The following is a 17110-nucleotide window of genomic DNA, read 5'->3' on the forward strand; positions in this document are numbered from 1 at the left end:
TAGAAAGACTTCCAGGTCTTAAGCATTAAAAGTGATGATCACCCTTCCTTGAAATACAAACTTCTCTGACACCACATATCCCTGGTTTTCTTCTCAGGTCCCTGGCTTCCAAGATAGGAATATGTAAGGAAGAATATGTTAAGAGTGCCAGGGACTGGCTAATATGTCAGGTGACATTGAAATGCCGAAGTGGTGTCCAATAGACCACAGGACTTGGAGCTCAGAGAGTGGGCCCCTGACTTTATTAGATTCTCCGAGATTTCTGCATCAGTTAGGGTGCTTAGTTCCAATGAAAAGAAACCAATTCTGGTTAATTTAAGCAGAAAATGATTTTATAAAATATCTGTTTAGAGAATTCACAGAATTGAAAGAAAGGCAAGAGAATTAGGAGCTAATTGGTCTGCTGTAGAAACCATCACTGCCATCAAGCACCACAGGCTTCAGCTTGTTCTGCAGCTCTTGCTGCCATGGAAACCTCACCTCGCTGCAACCAATACCATCACCAAAGAAGTCTCTATGGTCTCTGCCTTATTTTTTTTTTTTTTTTTTTTGTGACTACCATTAGACCTGTATCCTAGCTACAAGTGATGCTGATAAATCAAGTTTTAATATATTTAGCTACTGTAGTGAGAAGTGAGCTCTGCCTCCCAAGACTCCTGAAGTGGGGAATTCTGCCCAAATAGAAACGGGTTCAGATTCTATGCAGTCAAAATGAATGACAAATATTCAAAACAATGTCCTTATACCCCAAATGACTGGAAAACACTGGTTTAGAATGGGCAGAGAGGAGAGCTAAGCCTAGGTGACTGAGGAATGACTCTATAAAAGGCATTCCTGAGGTATTCAGTGCCTAGAAGTGGCGGGCACTCATAAGATGGTTTTCCCCTAACTGCCTCAGATTCATTGCCTGAATTTTGAAGAATTGGCTGTGTTCATGCAATAAGAAGCAGAGACTTGAGTTCTTCCCTAGACAGAAGGCTTCCCAGTCTCTTCTTCCCCACCTTGTGTTCTTAATGATGTTGGAGTCCAGGGGAAGAAGACCATGAAGTAGGTTTAACCATTGTTACTGAAGAAACACTCCAGGACGCAATTATTGGTAAAGAAAAGTGCTATCTTTTAATTTGTTCTTGAACGTGTAGGCCCTTTTAAGATTAATGACACTTCCCTTTACAATATTCCTCCCTCCTGCCCCCAACCGCTTTGGATCCAATGGCCACTTCTGAAAAAGGCCAAAGAGGAACTCACCCTAGATATCCAAGAAAAGAAGTACAGCTCGATGAATGGGCATATGGCTCAAGAAGCAGCTCAAAGCTGCTTTCCTCCAAACATCTCAGTCTGGCCTGTGAGTCCCTTTGTCCTGCCTTGGCCAAGACTCCCCAGCTATGTCCTACCCCCAACATTCCCTTGCTCCCTGTGTGGCCTGAGCTTTAGAGTTAGAATCACCATCACCATTTTTCCAGCAGCAAAGCCTCTGAGAGATCACTGTTTTCAACCCCCTCCCCCAACCAACTTTATAAGTGGGGGAAACTGTACCCAAGGTCACATAGCTCCAAACTGACGGAGCCAAAATTTAGGTGTTCAGCATTTCAAATCAGTTAACTTTCTACGATATCACCCCATCTCCAAGAAAACAACCAATATCTGCCTCCAGCTCTGGGAACAATCGGAGCAAGCAAGTGGTGCTGTCAGTAGAGATGGGAAAGACCTGACCAAAAGCAGTCAGACTGCCCTCAGCTGAGCCCCCAAGCAAGTGATGAGTCACAGCACTGCTCCATTTTCTCTGCACCAGAAAGTTTTCAGTGGCAGACACCCACCCCTGCCAAGATCCTCCTTCTGACTAGGAGCACAATGAACTAGGTAAAACCATGTTTTACCATGATCCCAAGACCTTACCAACTGTGGCTGGCTCTAACTGGTATGGGGATCATGGCAATGAGCTGCCCACCAGCCTGGGAATCCCATTTACCAAACTGCTTCTTGGTAGGACTCAATTCACATTCTTCAGCTGACTTAGATGGGATCTCCTGGCAAACGTAGCTAAAATCTGTCCCCGTGCTGCACTGGGAAAGACGGGAAGGCTCACGGATGCTGTCCTCCCTGGAGAGCTCATACACATGACTAACATGGGGAGAACTGAGTCCAGCAGAAGAAACAGATTCAAGGAAAACAGAGAGACATGGAGGGTAAGGAACAGGAGCAGCTGTGCTTCCTCCTGACTGCCCAATTCCTAAAGAGGGGAGACCACAAAAAGCTATAGATGTGTTCCCTTGTCAAGATTTCAAGAAAGGCTCAGCCTCTGTGGCTGAGAGATAAGAGGATAACCCAGAGGCCTGTGGTGTCATAAAAGCCACATAAAGGGGCCGTCTCAAAGAGCAAGCCATGGATGGTATGAAATGCTGTGGAGAGTTCAAGACAGTTGAGGCCTGAAAGGTATTCTTTTGATTTGGCAACTGGATGGTCACTGGTGACTCTTATGAAAATCTGTGGAGGGCTGAAGAGTGACAGAGAAGAATTAATGGAACAAATCCTTTTTTAAAGAAACTTAGCTAATAAGGAAATGAATAAGAGGCAACAGATTCTAAGAAGCTTTGTTTTAGTCTGGCGGAGACCTGTGCTTGTTTGTATGCTTTGTGGAACAACCAACAGAGAGGGAGGTTGAGACCCAGGAAGTAGAAGCAGTGGGATAAGGGACAGAGCAAAGTCTTGGAGGCCGTAAAGCAGGATTCAAGAAACGGAGCACCAAACAGGAGCAAATGGGAAGGATCTGAGGAGAGATGTAGACACAGACAGAAGGGAGGGAGAGAGGAGCAAATGGGCAAGGAGGTTCTCACTGTAGGGACCCTTTTCTGTGAAGCAGGCAATGGGGTCAGTCATTTGTTGAGAGCAAAGGTGAGGGGCACAGGCAGACAGCAGTGTAGCTGCAAGTCAAAGATACACCAATTGATGCTGACAGCCCATCTGAGGGTGTCAACTATGAAGCTGCCATGCTTTGCCACCCAGGAGGAGGGAGCAGAAAATAAGCTGATGCAAAAAATGGAGAATGGTTGACAGCTTCAGGGGAAGTCTTGAGTTGGAGGGGATAAGAAAGTTCAGAATCCTGATAAGGAACTGGGCTAAAGGAGCAGGCAAATTAAATAAACAGCAGGGAGAAAGTGGAAGAAGAGGTAGCACGGGGATGGTGATCCAGAAGGAGCAAGGTCTCAGTTCAGGAGTTCAGAAAAGAAGACTACAGGTGACCTCATGGAGTGAGAGAAGAAACAGGGCAGAGTCTGGGAAAGATAAGGAGAGGTCTAGGTCTAGGAAGCAAGGCAAAGACCTGCTGCCAGGAGTGGGGGCAGGGAGCCAGAACCGGCTGAGCCTGATGGTGAGGCCTGCTGAGAGCAGAACCTGCAGAGGGTCAGGCAGCTGCCACTGTTGGAGGGGTACCCGCAGAGGGCATGCAGTCAGCAATCTAGAAGTCAAGTAGTGCCAGCCTCCCCACATTCTGGAACAGTCCTTTGTAATTCATCCTGCACCAATTTTTACGCTAAAATCCCCTTTGCATCCACTGAATCCCCTTGGCATCCACTGAAGCCCCTCCACTCTCCTATTTCCCGGAACATCCAAGCAGTCCAATTTCTCCTCTAGGACTGCATTCTATACTGTGAGGACCCAGAACTCACTGCATTTTCATTTCACGACTTTGTCAAGGGCCAAAGGACTTGACGGACTTTAGAAGGGGCCATCAGGAGAGTAAGTCAAAAGCAGGATCAGTTCAGATGTCAGCAAGAATCCCTGGAGTCAGTCACTCAGCTAGCAGCTTTTTGGGTTTTTTTGTTTTGTTTTGTTTTTTTAATTTCTAAAAAGTCACATCCTGTTTTCTGCATGCAAAAACAAAACGAAACAAAACTGTGACTCAAAACGCTGGTGCTAAGTCCACAGGAAAAGCCTGGGAGAGGGCAGCGGTGTGGAGTAACCAGTGCAGGGGTGCCATTGTGGGCCAGGGCCTCACACCCTTGCAGGGAAGGACACCTTATGTCTGCTCAGGTGCCAAAAGTGGGCCTCGCAGCAGCATGCAGGGTCTCTGTGACAGGAAAGGAGTATGTGATTCTCTTCTACATTACTAAGATCTCCTGGCCCAGCAGGCTATATCCAGCTGGGAGCTTCACTACGAGAAGGGAAGCCAGGCATTTCTACTTCATATTTGTGGTCTCCAGTTAGTCCTGTGGAAGAATCTCAACCAGGCTTGAGCCTGTCACAGCTCTCACCTGGCTGTCTGACATATAGCACCATAATGCTCACTCAGGGGAGGGGGAGTGTGGCCCACAGTAAAGGAAAGATGACAAGGGCACGAATTAGTGAGGTAACTACAGAGGGAATCTTGCCAAGACAACTAAACAGAGAAAAAGATTTAAAAAATTGACAGGAAAGTGGCCAAAGCCCAATCCAGAGAGTCGTGTGAGGCCCAAAGAGCAGAGGGGCTAGGTCTAAAGATTGCCTGGCTATTGGAGCAAAAAGACTTAGTTACCCCTGTTTGGACTATAGAAGTCTGTCTGCACAGGAGAGCCTGGCAAGGGCTGGTGAAGGAATGGCAGGCCAAGAGCATGGTTGGCTTTGAAGCGAAGATGGCCTCTCAGCCTGAGTAGCAAAGGAAATGAGCAGTACCACAAACTCACAAGGAGAGAAGAAATGTCTTCCCCAAGCAGAATGTTCCCATTAACAAAGGCCCTACACACAAGAACTTCCTTAAACTTCATCTCTTAGCAAAAAATAAAGCCCTGACCTAAGACTCCCTTGAAATTAGCCAAGACATGACCAGACCAGAGAAAGCTATGTCTGCAGGCAGGGCCACCAAAGTGCCAGGTCCACAGCTCCCCCATCATCAGCAGCAGTAGGTTCCCTCTCAACCAAGTTCCTGCTGGGGAACACCCTGACCCACAGCATCTCCTATGCTTCCTCCTCCCAAACACCCTGCACAGACCATGAAGATCCATCTCCATCTGAGATGTGATCTGGAATTCCTGTTCCTGTGGCTTCCAGAACACTTCCCTCTGAATTCTCAGAGAAATAATCCTTAAGTTGCTTCAAGGTCAACAAAGGACTCTGGCTCCTCACCTCTCAGTTTTCCCCTTCTCCATCCAAGATGGAACATCCCCATGAATGGTTAGCTCGGGCTCCTGGCAGTCCTCTGGCCTTCTCCAGCCTTCAACAAAAAAGGGTTGCCAGTAAAGTCTTGGCTTTTTCTGGGCTGTGGGCAGCCTGGAGGCAGGCAAGTCAGAGAACTTGCTTCTGATCTTTGGCTCTGCAAAAGTGGAGAAGCTGAGGACTAGGATCTCTAAGAGGGAGGAGGAACCCAGCAGGGCGAGCTGGTTCTGGGTCACCCTCCTTGGCCAGCCCCTGCCTCTCAGATTTCCCAGGCAGAACTCAGCATCCAGACCTCTGAGTGGAGACAATGAAGAGATGGCCACTGACAATCACTTCTAGGAAGTGTTGACACCAAGGAAGAACTAAGAACCCAAAGTAAGTGGCACAGAGCACAGGCTCTGAGGTTGACATCTCCTTAAGCCTGCAAGGTGAAATATGAGCCTGAAGCTGTCAGCAGTCCCTGCACAGCCACCTGGCCCCATCAAGAATGCCATATCACCTAGAGCACTTTCACAGCGGCCACCTAAGTCAACATCGATATAGGGGGCATGAGAAACAAATACCCTGAAAACCGTTAGAACCCGAATAGGCACCAATTGAGACCTAAGGCCTCTAGAAGCCTCCATTACCCCACACAGGGCAGCTTCCTGTCCCGGCAGGCCAAGCAAAGGCAAACAGTGACAGTCTTTGGCTGTGCTAGGCCAGGGATCACAGGCCTGCCATATGTCAGAACCTCTCTCCCTTCTTTTGCTTCCCTCTGGGCCCAGGAGGACTTCAGATATATATGTATATATACATATATATATATTGCTCCTGGACCCTGCACACTGATAGGTGAGAAAAGTCTGCTTTCCTCAGCAGAGAAAAGACACCAAGGAAGTTAGGTCCTTCCAAGCCCGACCAGGCTCAGTCTCATCAAGGGGACCCTACACATCTGATTTTTCTGGTAATCGGGAACACCTCCCTCTTCGCTGTTTATTACTGAAATCTTCTCTGTAGTGGATGCACTATGGCTCCCAAATGAATGCTGTAAAATGCAAACGGCAAAGAAGAGCACTACACAGCTCAACAAGACTTGTCTCACATCCACAATCTGAAGAGAATGAGCTGAAAGGTGGGGAGGAGTGGTCAACAGGATGGGACACCAGCTGCCAGGGTGCTCTACTGCCAGCTCTCACACCTGGGAGACGCTGCTGGCCAAGCGGAATGACATTCTTTTTGCTCTTTCATTCTCCTGAAAGAAAAAAAAAATAATGTGTGGAATCAACATGGCCAAATGTAGCACTTATCAATGTGAAAAGGCAAAGTGTCCAGATTGGGACTCCCCAGAGCCAAAGTGTTTTATTTTACCCCAGGAACACAAGAGCAAAACTCACTACGGCCACTAAGCGCTATGGTGTACCAGGTACAGTAAATAACCCAGGGTGGGGGCGAGGGGGGTGGGCGGTGGCTGGTCGGGCCCTGGCACACAGCAGGCAGGCAGTACATTTCAGTGGAATGAAACAGCACTGAATTGACGTCTCAAGTCTGTGTATGTGGGACCAGATACAAGGTCAGAGGAGCTCTCTTTGCTGCAAGCAACACCTCTCCCTCCTTCTCTACACCAAGGGGCTGAAAATACCCTTTCTCTTTTCTAAGCCCAAGTTGAGATCAGGCAATGAGACCAGGTATTTCTCTTTCCCAGGGGATCACAGTGCAGAACAACCAGAACTGAGCTGCACACTGGGAGCCACGATTCTGCTGCTAACTTGCTGGGTGACCTGGGCAGGTACATCCACCTCTCTGAGTTTTAAGGCTCAGTGATAATTAGACTTAATGAGCTCCACACTGCCTTGCCTTCCTCTTAGACTAAGGGGTTGGGAGCAAGGGTTCACTGTCACCAGCCTCTTGTGCCTTCTGAGCAGTTTTGCTTTAGGTTGCTCTGTACATGCTGCCTGGGTGCCTCCTGCCTCCTCAACCACCCCCCGCACCCAACTGCCAGCTGGCAGCAACTCTTTACCATATGTCGCCGCCGCCTCTTGGGTTGGATGCCCTCCTGCACATAGGGAGGCCATGGGAAGCCCTGGGGAGTGGAATAGCCACTCTCGCTAGACACCTCCTCGGAGTCTGAGTCCTCCTGCCTCGGCTGGGCAAACTGTTTTTCCGGATAGATCTCCTTCAACCAGCCCTCAAAGAAAACTTCCAGGCAGCGGCCAGCCTCTGCAACTTCTGAGTCAGGCTGAAGGGGAAGGAGAACAGTGATGGTCTGGCTTGTCTCCACCAGCCCATCTCTTCCAGGTCCCTCAAGAGCTATACAGAGTACAAAGCCTGGCTAGGTTTCCTGGAGGTCTAAAATGTGACATTTCCTCCTGAAGACTCACGATAACCAGTTTAGTATAATCTCTTAAAGCAGAAGTGACCCTGACAGTTACCCACAGACAGCCAACCACTAGCACTCCCCCCTTCTTCCTCCTGAGTCCATGCTATGGCCCAAGTGTGGGAGAGAGCTTATCAACACTCACTACAGGGGACCCCAGAAAGTCTGTTCCCAGGTCCTCGTGGCAACTCAGGACCAAACCTGATTATTCCCATCCAGCCATGAGTCTTAGGGTCACTGGAAAACACAGGAGGGGGAAAACAGGCAAGACATACATAATTGAATTTAGCACAGTTCCAGAACATGAGGCGGACATCTGACACCACCTCCTCTGGGGTGGTGTAGTGAGCTGGGTCCTTCTTTTGCAGCTTCCTCCGGATGATTGACAGGTCCATGGGCCTCTTGATAATCTGGTAGTAATGCCGGGCCTTGGGGCAGAAGAGAAGGGGAAGCAAAGCAGGAAGAGAGAAAGGGTAGAGGCAGATAAGGAGGAGGGAAAGATGGAGAATGAGTTGGAACGGAAATGAAGAAACACAAGAACAAGAACAAACGGCAGCAAGAAGAAAAGTGGAGAAAGAGGACAAAGGGAAAGGGAAAAAGAGGAATAGCTCACTGTCTAGTCAGGCGTGGTGCAGTTGGTCGCTGGGCTGGGGGGCTGTGGTGGCCACGGCTGGGTCCACTAGCCCAGACCCATATCAACCCAACTTCCAGCAGCCATGCTCCGAGCCGGCCCTGGGTACCCCTGGGACCCGCCCCGGGCCCAGGACCTTGGGAGCTGGCACAGACAGATGGCTTTCCTTACCAGCGGGCTGACAGGCTCGTGGAAGGGCAGGCTGAGGCTATTGCAGCACAAGGACAGAACCAACTTTTCACACTTCTGCAGAAACCAGAATGGCAGCACATTATTCCACCCTGGCCTCACCTCCAGAAGAACTGACTCCAGCAGGATCAGCTCTGTCCCATGGGGTGTGGGCCACCATGCCTTCAAGGCAGAGCACAGCCCCCCCATCCCCAGGCCAGAGGAAAACAGCTGGCAGGAGGGAATTTACTGTAAACCCCTGATGGGCGATGCTGTCAGGCATCACCCATCAGAGAGGTACCTGAAGAAGCCTCCCATCCCCTCAGAAAGGCCTCAGCCCTGGCACAGGGAGGCTGTTCTAGGCAAAGAACCTTGTTCCCAGAGACCCTTCCCTACCTTTTGGTCATAGATGCTCAGGCCAGGGGTGTCCCGCATCCCGGGTTGGTAATAGCGGGCATTCTCACAGTCATACTCCATCTCGGGCTGGGTCAGGCTGCGGCACAAGGTACACACCCAATCTCCCCTGTGGAGGCAGGTGAGGCCCAGTTAGGCTGCAGCACATGGCCCAGAGTCACCTCCTCTGTCCCTTTGCTCCAAGATACCCGAGGGAGAGGGGAGGTGAGTAGTGGCTTGGGAGATTCGGTCTGTAGCCCTGTTGCCCTGTAGGGAATGGCTTCCTAACCTCAACAAGCTTGAAAGAAATTTAGTAACTTGGGGTAGAGTGAATCCAGAAAAAATTAGGACTCAGCAAGGGGCTGTGACGGGAGTATGGGGACAAATCTGTGTGTGTAGAAGGAAGTTGGGAACAGACAAAAAAAGAAAGCCATTCAAATATCAAATATCTACCCATCCATGTGCAGAAAGCACACAGCAGTTGGGCCACTGACTTACAAACCTGCAATTCACACAGGCCCAGAGGGGGAGGGAGCCTAGCCCAGGGAGCTGTGTGGACTGGGAACAGACCTCCTGGAGACCACCCTGCTAGGCAGGTGGAGGCCTGGACAGGCATGGCTCACCCTGGGAAGCCAAGCAAGGCCGGCAGGTGGCAGGAGAGGTGGAACACCTTAGGGCAGCGGTCACAGCACAGTAGCTCGCCCCCATTGAGGCACACAGCACAGAAGTCCTCATTCTCTATTGGTACTGGGGGCCCCTTCTTGGCTCCAAGGGTCCGAGGGATGAGCCTTTGTTCTTCAGGAGATGCACCCTCCCCTTCTGGTGGCTGTTGTCCAGCCAGAGAAGTGACAGTGACCTTTCTTCCCCCCAGACTTGGGGCCTGGATGGCATCAGGCAGGTTGTTCTGGCTGACCTTGAAGAAGAAGGAAGTTGGCAGAGCACAGCACCAGTGAATTGCACCAACTTATTCCAGGCCCCCAGGCCAGCTGAACCCTGTGAATGCTGGGACAGCTCCTTCCAATATACATCTCACAGGTCCCTCACAGCCAAGGGTAAGTCTGGCCAGGCTGCAACCCCACTCAGACCAGACTCTGGACAGGGCCAGACCCACAGCTAGAATTCTGACAGAAGCAGAGAGAGAAGAGAGGCTCCTAGGGTGGGCCAAGTTCAAGCATAAGACAGAGCAGAGTGATACCTTAATGGACATGCTGGAGGACTCTGTGCCACACTCGATGATCAGCAGGAAGCTCCCATCCTGCTCATTCTTCTGGGGCTTCAGCTTGAACACAGGCATCTCTCCCGAGGAGGCAGCACAGATCTTAAGCCGCTCCAGCCGCACATAGGGAATCTTAGGCTCTCGCCTGAGGCAAGAAAGACATCCCTGGGTCTCTGGAGGGGCCTCCTCTGCCCCCAGGCTGTGTCAGCTTCATCCATGATCCCACAACTGAACTGCTGCTCCAGACCTCAATCCCACTGTGTGCAGGCCCACGGTTCACCTCCCCAGCCCTATCCCCAGAGCCCTTTGCTCAAAGAAAAGGGAATTCCTAAAGACGGAGGACCTTACACAGAGTACAGGCCTCCTGGCACCAGAGCCAGGACACCCTCTCACAAGCATCCCAGATTCCCAACCACACAGATCCTACTCCAAGGTCTGGGATTGAAGAAGACAGTTATAGGTAAACTTCTGCTTCTAGTTAAGTCATCAAGGATGCTGACTTCTTGTGCCAACCTCCCAGGACATAAATGAAGTTGGAGGGTGAGAGAGGGAGGTTGGGGCAAGAGCCTGTTACCTGATACTCTGGTTCTCTTTTACATTCAGCTCCAGGGCTTCTTCAAAATTCTCATACTCTAAGGCAAAAGATAATTAGCTGTGACATATATTTGTGACAACATGCTCTATAACCCATACCTTCCACTCATATATGCTACTCATACCTTTAGCCACATACTTGTCACACAATTGTTACCCACACTGTAATCATTCATAATGGTGGAAATCCTACCATGGTTCTCCTTCCTAATGATGAGAAGAAGGCTTCCTTCTTTTAAAAAGACAAACAGGCTGTTTCATTCAGTTATGTGTCCAACTCTTAGTTTTGGCTCGGGTGGTGAACTCAGGGTCCTGGGATCAAGCCCTACATCAGGCTCCATGCTCAGCGAGAGTGGGAAATAGAGAATCCCCTTCCCTCTGCCTCTCCCTACATGTGTGCTCTCTCTCTCTCTCCTTCTGTCTCAAATAAATAAATAAAATATTTAAAAAGACCAATACAGGGGTGCCTGGGTGGCCCAGATGGTTAAGCATCTGCCTTCCGCTCAGGTCATGGTCCTGACCCCATTTTGAGCTCCCTGCTTAGCAAGGAGTCTGTTTCTACCTCTCCTCCCCACCCCCACTCATGCTCTCTCTGTCTCTTATATGAATAAATAAAATCTTTAAAATTAATTAATTAATTAAAAGACAAACAGATATATAGGGCACCTGGTTGGCTCAGTTAGAAGAGCATGTGATTCTTGATCTCAAGAACTTGAAGTCACATGTGACACAGAGATCACTTAAATTAAAAAAAATTAAATTAAATTAAAAGTTAAAAAATATATATGTGCTCTCAGTAGTCATTCTGTATAGCCTCTGCCTTTTCAGCCAAGCACTGAGATTTTAGTACTGCCTGAGAATCTAGTTCATACTCCACAGGCAAAAGGCTATAGCCCTACCCTGAGTAGTGCAGTTGAGCCTGTATGGATGGGCAGGAGGCAGTATGGGGAGGGGGGAGGGAGGAGGAAACTGGCATTTACTGAGCACCCATTTAGCACCAGGCACTGTCCTAGGCACTTTCCATGGGCAAGCAGGGTCCAAAATATTTAATTGCTTAAAATCCAGGGTCCCATTATTATGCTGTCAATAAGAACCAATAAATGTTCAGTTGGGTCTTTCAGTCAGTGCAAAAAAACAAGGAGAAAAAATACTTCATTTTAATTTATTAAATGTACAGGAAATAGAGTGATCATTACAAACTAAACACATATCCTACACTAGACAGAAAAAGTCCCAAATGCTCACTTGGTGGTTGCTTTCAAACTTCCCAACTAGCCCTCACCTATACAGATGAAAGCCCCATTAAAGGTGTGTGGGTAGATGAGAAGAGAATCAGAGCCAGTCTCCACCAGTCCAAATTCCCTTTACTCTGAGGCACAACACAAATTCAGATAACTGCCAGGTGCAAGGCAAAGCAAGGCAAATTATTGTTACCAAGAGAAAGTCATCAAATGATCTCACTGTAGTTATTTGTTCCAGGAGTCTAGGAAGTAGCTCTGATTACCCCCATTGACAGAGAAAGAAACCAGCTCAGAAAGGTCAAACAGAAAAAGACAGAGCTGGTTTTCTAAGTTAGAGATACTCGACTCTGAAGACAGATACGCTCTTTTCCCTAAAATATTTTGCCAAGGCTAGCCCTTTTGGGATGAGTTCTTCCTGTTTCCCCCACTGCTAACCCATACCTCCAGAACTTTTTGCATGGGAATACGTTACAGGAGCCTACGTCGCGGCCTGGATCAGTCCTAGTACACACACACACACACACACACACACACACACAGTGAAGGAGACAGAACAGGCACTCGTCAGTCAGTTCTGGAGGGAAGAAGCAAATGTGCCAGAGGGAGAAGCACTGCTGCCTCAAACCTAAAGTCTGTCTCCTGACCCGTGTCTCACCTGGAAGTGCCGAGCTCACATCTACGCCAGCACAATACTTCTGACTTGCTTCTGACTTGCACCTCACCTTTTGGGTTCTGGTACTGCTGCAGAGCCATGGCTGTGCTGACTGCTGGGACCACTGGAGGTTTCTTCACAGAGAGGTTAATTGGCTCCTCCAGTTCTGAAGGGATAGCCAAATCCTTGGAAACCTCCAGACCAGGAGTTGTGGGGTCCTGTTCCAGAGAGTCAGTGAAGCGGGAAGAATCCTCACTTTCCATCTTTCAAAAGTGAAAGGCCAACAAAAGTCAAAGAAATCAGACTTTTTGCATTAGTAATGACAGAGCCATGAAGCTAAGGACAGGATAAGCCCTTCAGTGGCCACCCCCTTGCCCGGTGATGAGCAGGAGTTGAATGTCATTTCCCTAGGACTTACCTTACACAGGGCATTCCCAAGAGAGGGGTCAGCCCCATCTCCAGGGCACAGGCTCCCCACAGCTCCGCCAGAGCCAGGACTGCCACTGGATGCAGTTTCCGGTTGCGTGTCAGAAGCCGGAGGCATGCTCTGCAGTGGACAAGTAGCCAGACTTGGCAGAGTCTGGGTGGGACCAGACATCAGCTTGGGCCTGGCCTGTGAGTGATCACTTGCTAGGCTTGTGATGGCCTGGGAGGAATCACTCATCAAACCGGGCACGGTCCGGGGTGTGCCACGTACAAGACTGGGTATGGTCTGCAGAGGACTAACTGTCAGGCTGGGCACAGCCTGGCTCTGACCGCTCAGCAGGCTGGACACAGTTGTGGGGGTGCCGCTCAGCAGGCTTGGGACCACGTGGGAAGGGGCAGCAGTCAGGCTGCTCATGCTCTGGATCTGCGGCTCCAGGGTCCTGGCTAGCCTGGTAGATGACAGCTCCATCTCTAGCGTGTTGGAGAAGCCCATGATGCTCACTGAAGTGGAATGCTGCAGGAGAGAAGACAGGGCAGAGCCAGCTGTTAGTTGGGAACAGGGGCAGGGGAAGAGACCTGTGACCCGCAAGAGCGCCCATGCTCAGATTTCACTCTGGCCTCAGAGTCTAGTAGCTGCAGGGAATTCGGCACATGAAGTCCTATTCCCATTCCCCTATGCCAAGGAAGCTGGCAGGCTCTGAGAGAGAGGCAGGCACAGACTGAGGACACTGGTGTGCGTGTGTATATGTTTGTGAAAGAGACAGAGACAAAATAGTGTGGGGGAATGAAAGCGATAGCCTACCACCTGCCCTGAGGGTAGTACACACACACACACACACACACACACACACACACACACAGAGCCACCATCGGCCCACACCCCTGGCCTCCCACCCAGTACCCAGGCAGAGGGTCAGACTTGGGACTGACTTCCAACCTCACACTCCTCTCTGACTAAACCACTAGCACCTTCTCATCCCTTCTGGCATTCCTGCGGGCTAGTTTCTGCTACATAAAAATGGGAGGAAGTTCAGAAGGCTCAAACTCTGATCTCCCCCAGGCCTTCTTGGAGATAATGCCAAGGCCTAGGGAGACCCAATCAGTCCAGGAGAACCTGGGCCAACTCCAGGTCCTTTTCTTTTCCTTTCCTTTCCTTTCCTTTTCTTTTCTTTTCTTTTCTTTTCTTTTCTTTTCTTTTCTTTTTTTTCTTTTCTTTCTTCTTTCTTTCTTTCTTTCTTTCTTTCTTTCTTTCTTTCTTTCTTTCTTTTTTTAAGATTTTATTTATTTATTCATAGACACAGAGAGAGAGGCAGAAACACAGGCAGAGGGAGAGGGAGAAGCAGGCTCCATGCAGGGAGCCCGATGTGGGACTCCATCCCAGGACCACACCCCAGGCTGTAGGCGGCGCCAAACCACTGAGCCACCAGGGCTGCCCATCCAGGCCCTTTTCACAGGCTCATTCAGATCAACTCCAGAACACCAGCATTAAGTGAAGGCTTTGACCAAAAGATGTGAAAGCCTTTCCTATCCCCACTCTATCTTCCATAGACATTCTGAACCAGAGGCAGAGAACATCAGAGCAGCAAGGTCTTCATATGACCCAGTCTAGACAATCATTGGATGAGGTAGTAACTTCCCAACTCCAAGAACTGTTTTCTCCTAACTGCTTGATGACGTAGGGAAAAGAGACCTAAAGGTTAATAAAAGAAGTTAAAGACATAGAGATTTCTACACTGGATGCATTCCATATCTTAGACTGGAGAAACCCATTTCAATGGGGGGCTAGGGGCGAATGGTTTAAATGTAATCTTTAGGAATTTATAAGTTTGATATCCCTGCTCTTTTTTGTAAGACTAAAGATAAAACAATTTGACATCTTTTGAAAGTCAAAGGGGAAGCAAAGAGTAAACATCTCTAAGCTTCTAAAATCAATGTCTTAAGCCTTTCCCCATGAGTAAGATACTCAAATTTCCACAGGAAAATAAATACTTCAAATACCGTCTCAAGTTTCACTATAAAATTAGCAAAGCCATTTAACAGTGAAGAAAAGGCTGCCCTTACCTCAGTGAATCTCACTCCCAGTCACCCAGTTTTTCAAGTCAGATGCTAGGAAGGAGGCATGATGATGATGCTTCATTCAGGCTACTACCAAACCTCATCAATTCTCCCCTTTAAGCAATTCACACATCTTCCCACTAATTCCTCTCTCTTATTGCTGGTGCCCTAGCCTGGGTTACACTCCCATATTTCCCCAGACTACAGTAGTAGCCTCCTCAGTGGAGAAATATTTTCAAAACACAAATCTGACCACATCATTCCTTTGCATAAAGTCCCACAGTGCAATTCCACCATTCTCAGGACAACTGTGAAATGATTGCCCATCCCTGGTCCTACTCTGCAGCCACAGTTCTTACAACAACCCTCCCACTCTCTGAGCTCCAGCCACTCAGATATTTTTTTTCAATCCCTGAAACATGCCAAGCTCTCCTTCCACCTACAAACTTCATCCCCTTCAAATAGACCGCTTCCTCCCCGTGGAACATTCTCCTATCCCTACCCCTGTACCACTTATTCTTCTAAATTCAGCTCACCTGCAGTTTTTTATATCAAAGCCTCCTTTCATTCTGTAGCCCAGACCTCATTCCCCTCCTTTTACATTCTTGTAAATCCCCTGCCCGCCCCCTTTTTTTTTTACTGTATTCTCATAGTTGTGAGACCATTTGATTAATCTGTTTCCTCCATAAATCATAAATTCCATTAGGGCATGGACTGTACCTATTTTGCTTACCCACTATATTTCTAGACCCAGGAGCAGTACCTGGCTGAGTATATGAATTCATTAGCTATTTAAAACTTTTACTTTTTTTTTAAGATTTTATTCATTCATTCATGAGTGACACACACAGAGAGAGAGAGAGAGAGAGGCAGAGACACAGGCAGAGGGAGAAGCAGGCTCCATGCAGGAAGCTCGATGTGGGACTTGATCCCAGGTCTCTAGGATCACACCCCGGGCCGCAGGCGGCGCTAAACTGCTGCATCACCAGGGCTGCCCTATTTAAAACTTTTTAAAATAGTAATGTGTGACTGTGTATTCTACTAATCTCAAACCAAATAAATAGCAGCTTTGTAATATTAACAACTGAGTCTATGCATTGATTGTCTTTATGAAGCTAAAAGTTATTGAGCATTTCTTCTATGTGAGGAAATTTGCTAAATGTCTTCCATACATTTCCTCACCGAATCCTCATCACAAACATTAAAGGGCTATTGTGAAGGTAACAAGAACAAATATAGGTAAAGGTTTAGAACAGTGTCTGCCACATGGCAGGTACTCAGCAACCCCCAGATACTGCTATTGCTGCCCTGGTACTATGACTGTTAGCATCATTCTCGTGGCCTGCACTTTACACTTGAAAAAAAATGAAGTTCAGCAAAGACATCTGAAGTCTTTTATGTTATTGAACACATCATTTTGTAAATTTCCATTTCCCTTTATTTGTGTTCACACATAGAAATTGATTTTTATGGATTGAGCTTGTTACCCAGAGATCTTGCTGAAGTCACCTGGGGGATTTCTGTGCACACAAATGATGTCATCCATGACCAGTTAAGTTTTACTTCTCTTCCCTGCACTTGTTTTCCCAGCCTCACTCTGCCAGCTAAGTACAGGAGGACCAGGTCAAGTAGAAGGAGTGATAGTAGCCATCCTTGTCTCATTCCTGATCCCAGGAGATCCTTTCAATATTTCACCAACTAAGCATGATATGTGATATGGGATTTTTACTGATGTAGAATCCAGAGCTTGGGCGCTGAAGCCATGCTCTTGACTGTGGTCTGGGTCTGTTCTCTGTGCTTAATCATCCTCCCCTCTCACACACTCTGCACTTCAGACTCTCTGTCCCTCCCTCTCCTGCTCTCCTCAACCTTCTCTCTCTTTTCCTCTCCTGTTCTTTTTTATCATCTCTTTCTCTTCTCTCCCAACACTTTCCCCCTATTATTTAACTGTGTTAGTAAAGCTTATACGTTCTATTTTTAATTCTCAATTTTAAAAGCAGATGAGCTAAATATAAATGCCTTTTGTCTCCCCCATAGAAAAGTTCATTTTTTATATGTTCCTTGGTAGTTCAATAGTGTTCAATGAAAAGACTTCAATTTGCTCTACAGTCTAAGTCCCAAGATAAGAAATATTGAGGAGAAGGAGGTCTGGGGAGAATACTCAGAGCAAATTGGGTAGATTAAGCATGGAAAAGCTATCTCAAACATGCCCTGGCCTGCATCCCTTGGTATCCCCGCTGTCCTGTTTATATGC

At 48.2% G+C, this 17110-nt stretch overlaps 1 protein-coding gene across 7 annotated transcripts in view; it reads right to left on the reverse strand.

Annotated features, from left to right (window-relative positions):
• Positions 1-531: 531 nt before the first annotated feature.
• Positions 532-17110, reverse strand: part of TRIM66 (tripartite motif containing 66) — a 57680-nt gene continuing 41101 nt past the window's right edge. For 6 of the 7 annotated variants that reach the window (XM_038568983.1, XM_038568982.1, XM_038568988.1 and 3 more), the window contains 10 exons: positions 12794-13315; positions 12446-12638; positions 10463-10520; positions 9868-10033; positions 9296-9585; positions 8676-8802; positions 8283-8357; positions 7756-7908; positions 7124-7342; positions 532-6358 (listed from right to left, as the gene is read on the reverse strand). In XM_038568983.1, coding sequence (XP_038424911.1) covers positions 6299-6358; positions 7124-7342; positions 7756-7908; positions 8283-8357; positions 8676-8802; positions 9296-9585; positions 9868-10033; positions 10463-10520; positions 12446-12638; positions 12794-13315 — 1863 coding nt within the window. In that variant the 3' untranslated portion in view covers positions 532-6298. The remainder of the gene's footprint in view (positions 6359-7123; positions 7343-7755; positions 7909-8282; positions 8358-8675; positions 8803-9295; positions 9586-9867; positions 10034-10462; positions 10521-12445; positions 12639-12793; positions 13316-17110) is intronic. The other variant, XM_038568984.1, reaches the window with a different exon arrangement.

This window comes from Canis lupus, chromosome 21, assembly GCF_011100685.1.
Source record: "Canis lupus familiaris isolate Mischka breed German Shepherd chromosome 21, alternate assembly UU_Cfam_GSD_1.0, whole genome shotgun sequence".
NCBI classification, from domain to species: domain Eukaryota; kingdom Metazoa; phylum Chordata; class Mammalia; order Carnivora; family Canidae; genus Canis; species Canis lupus.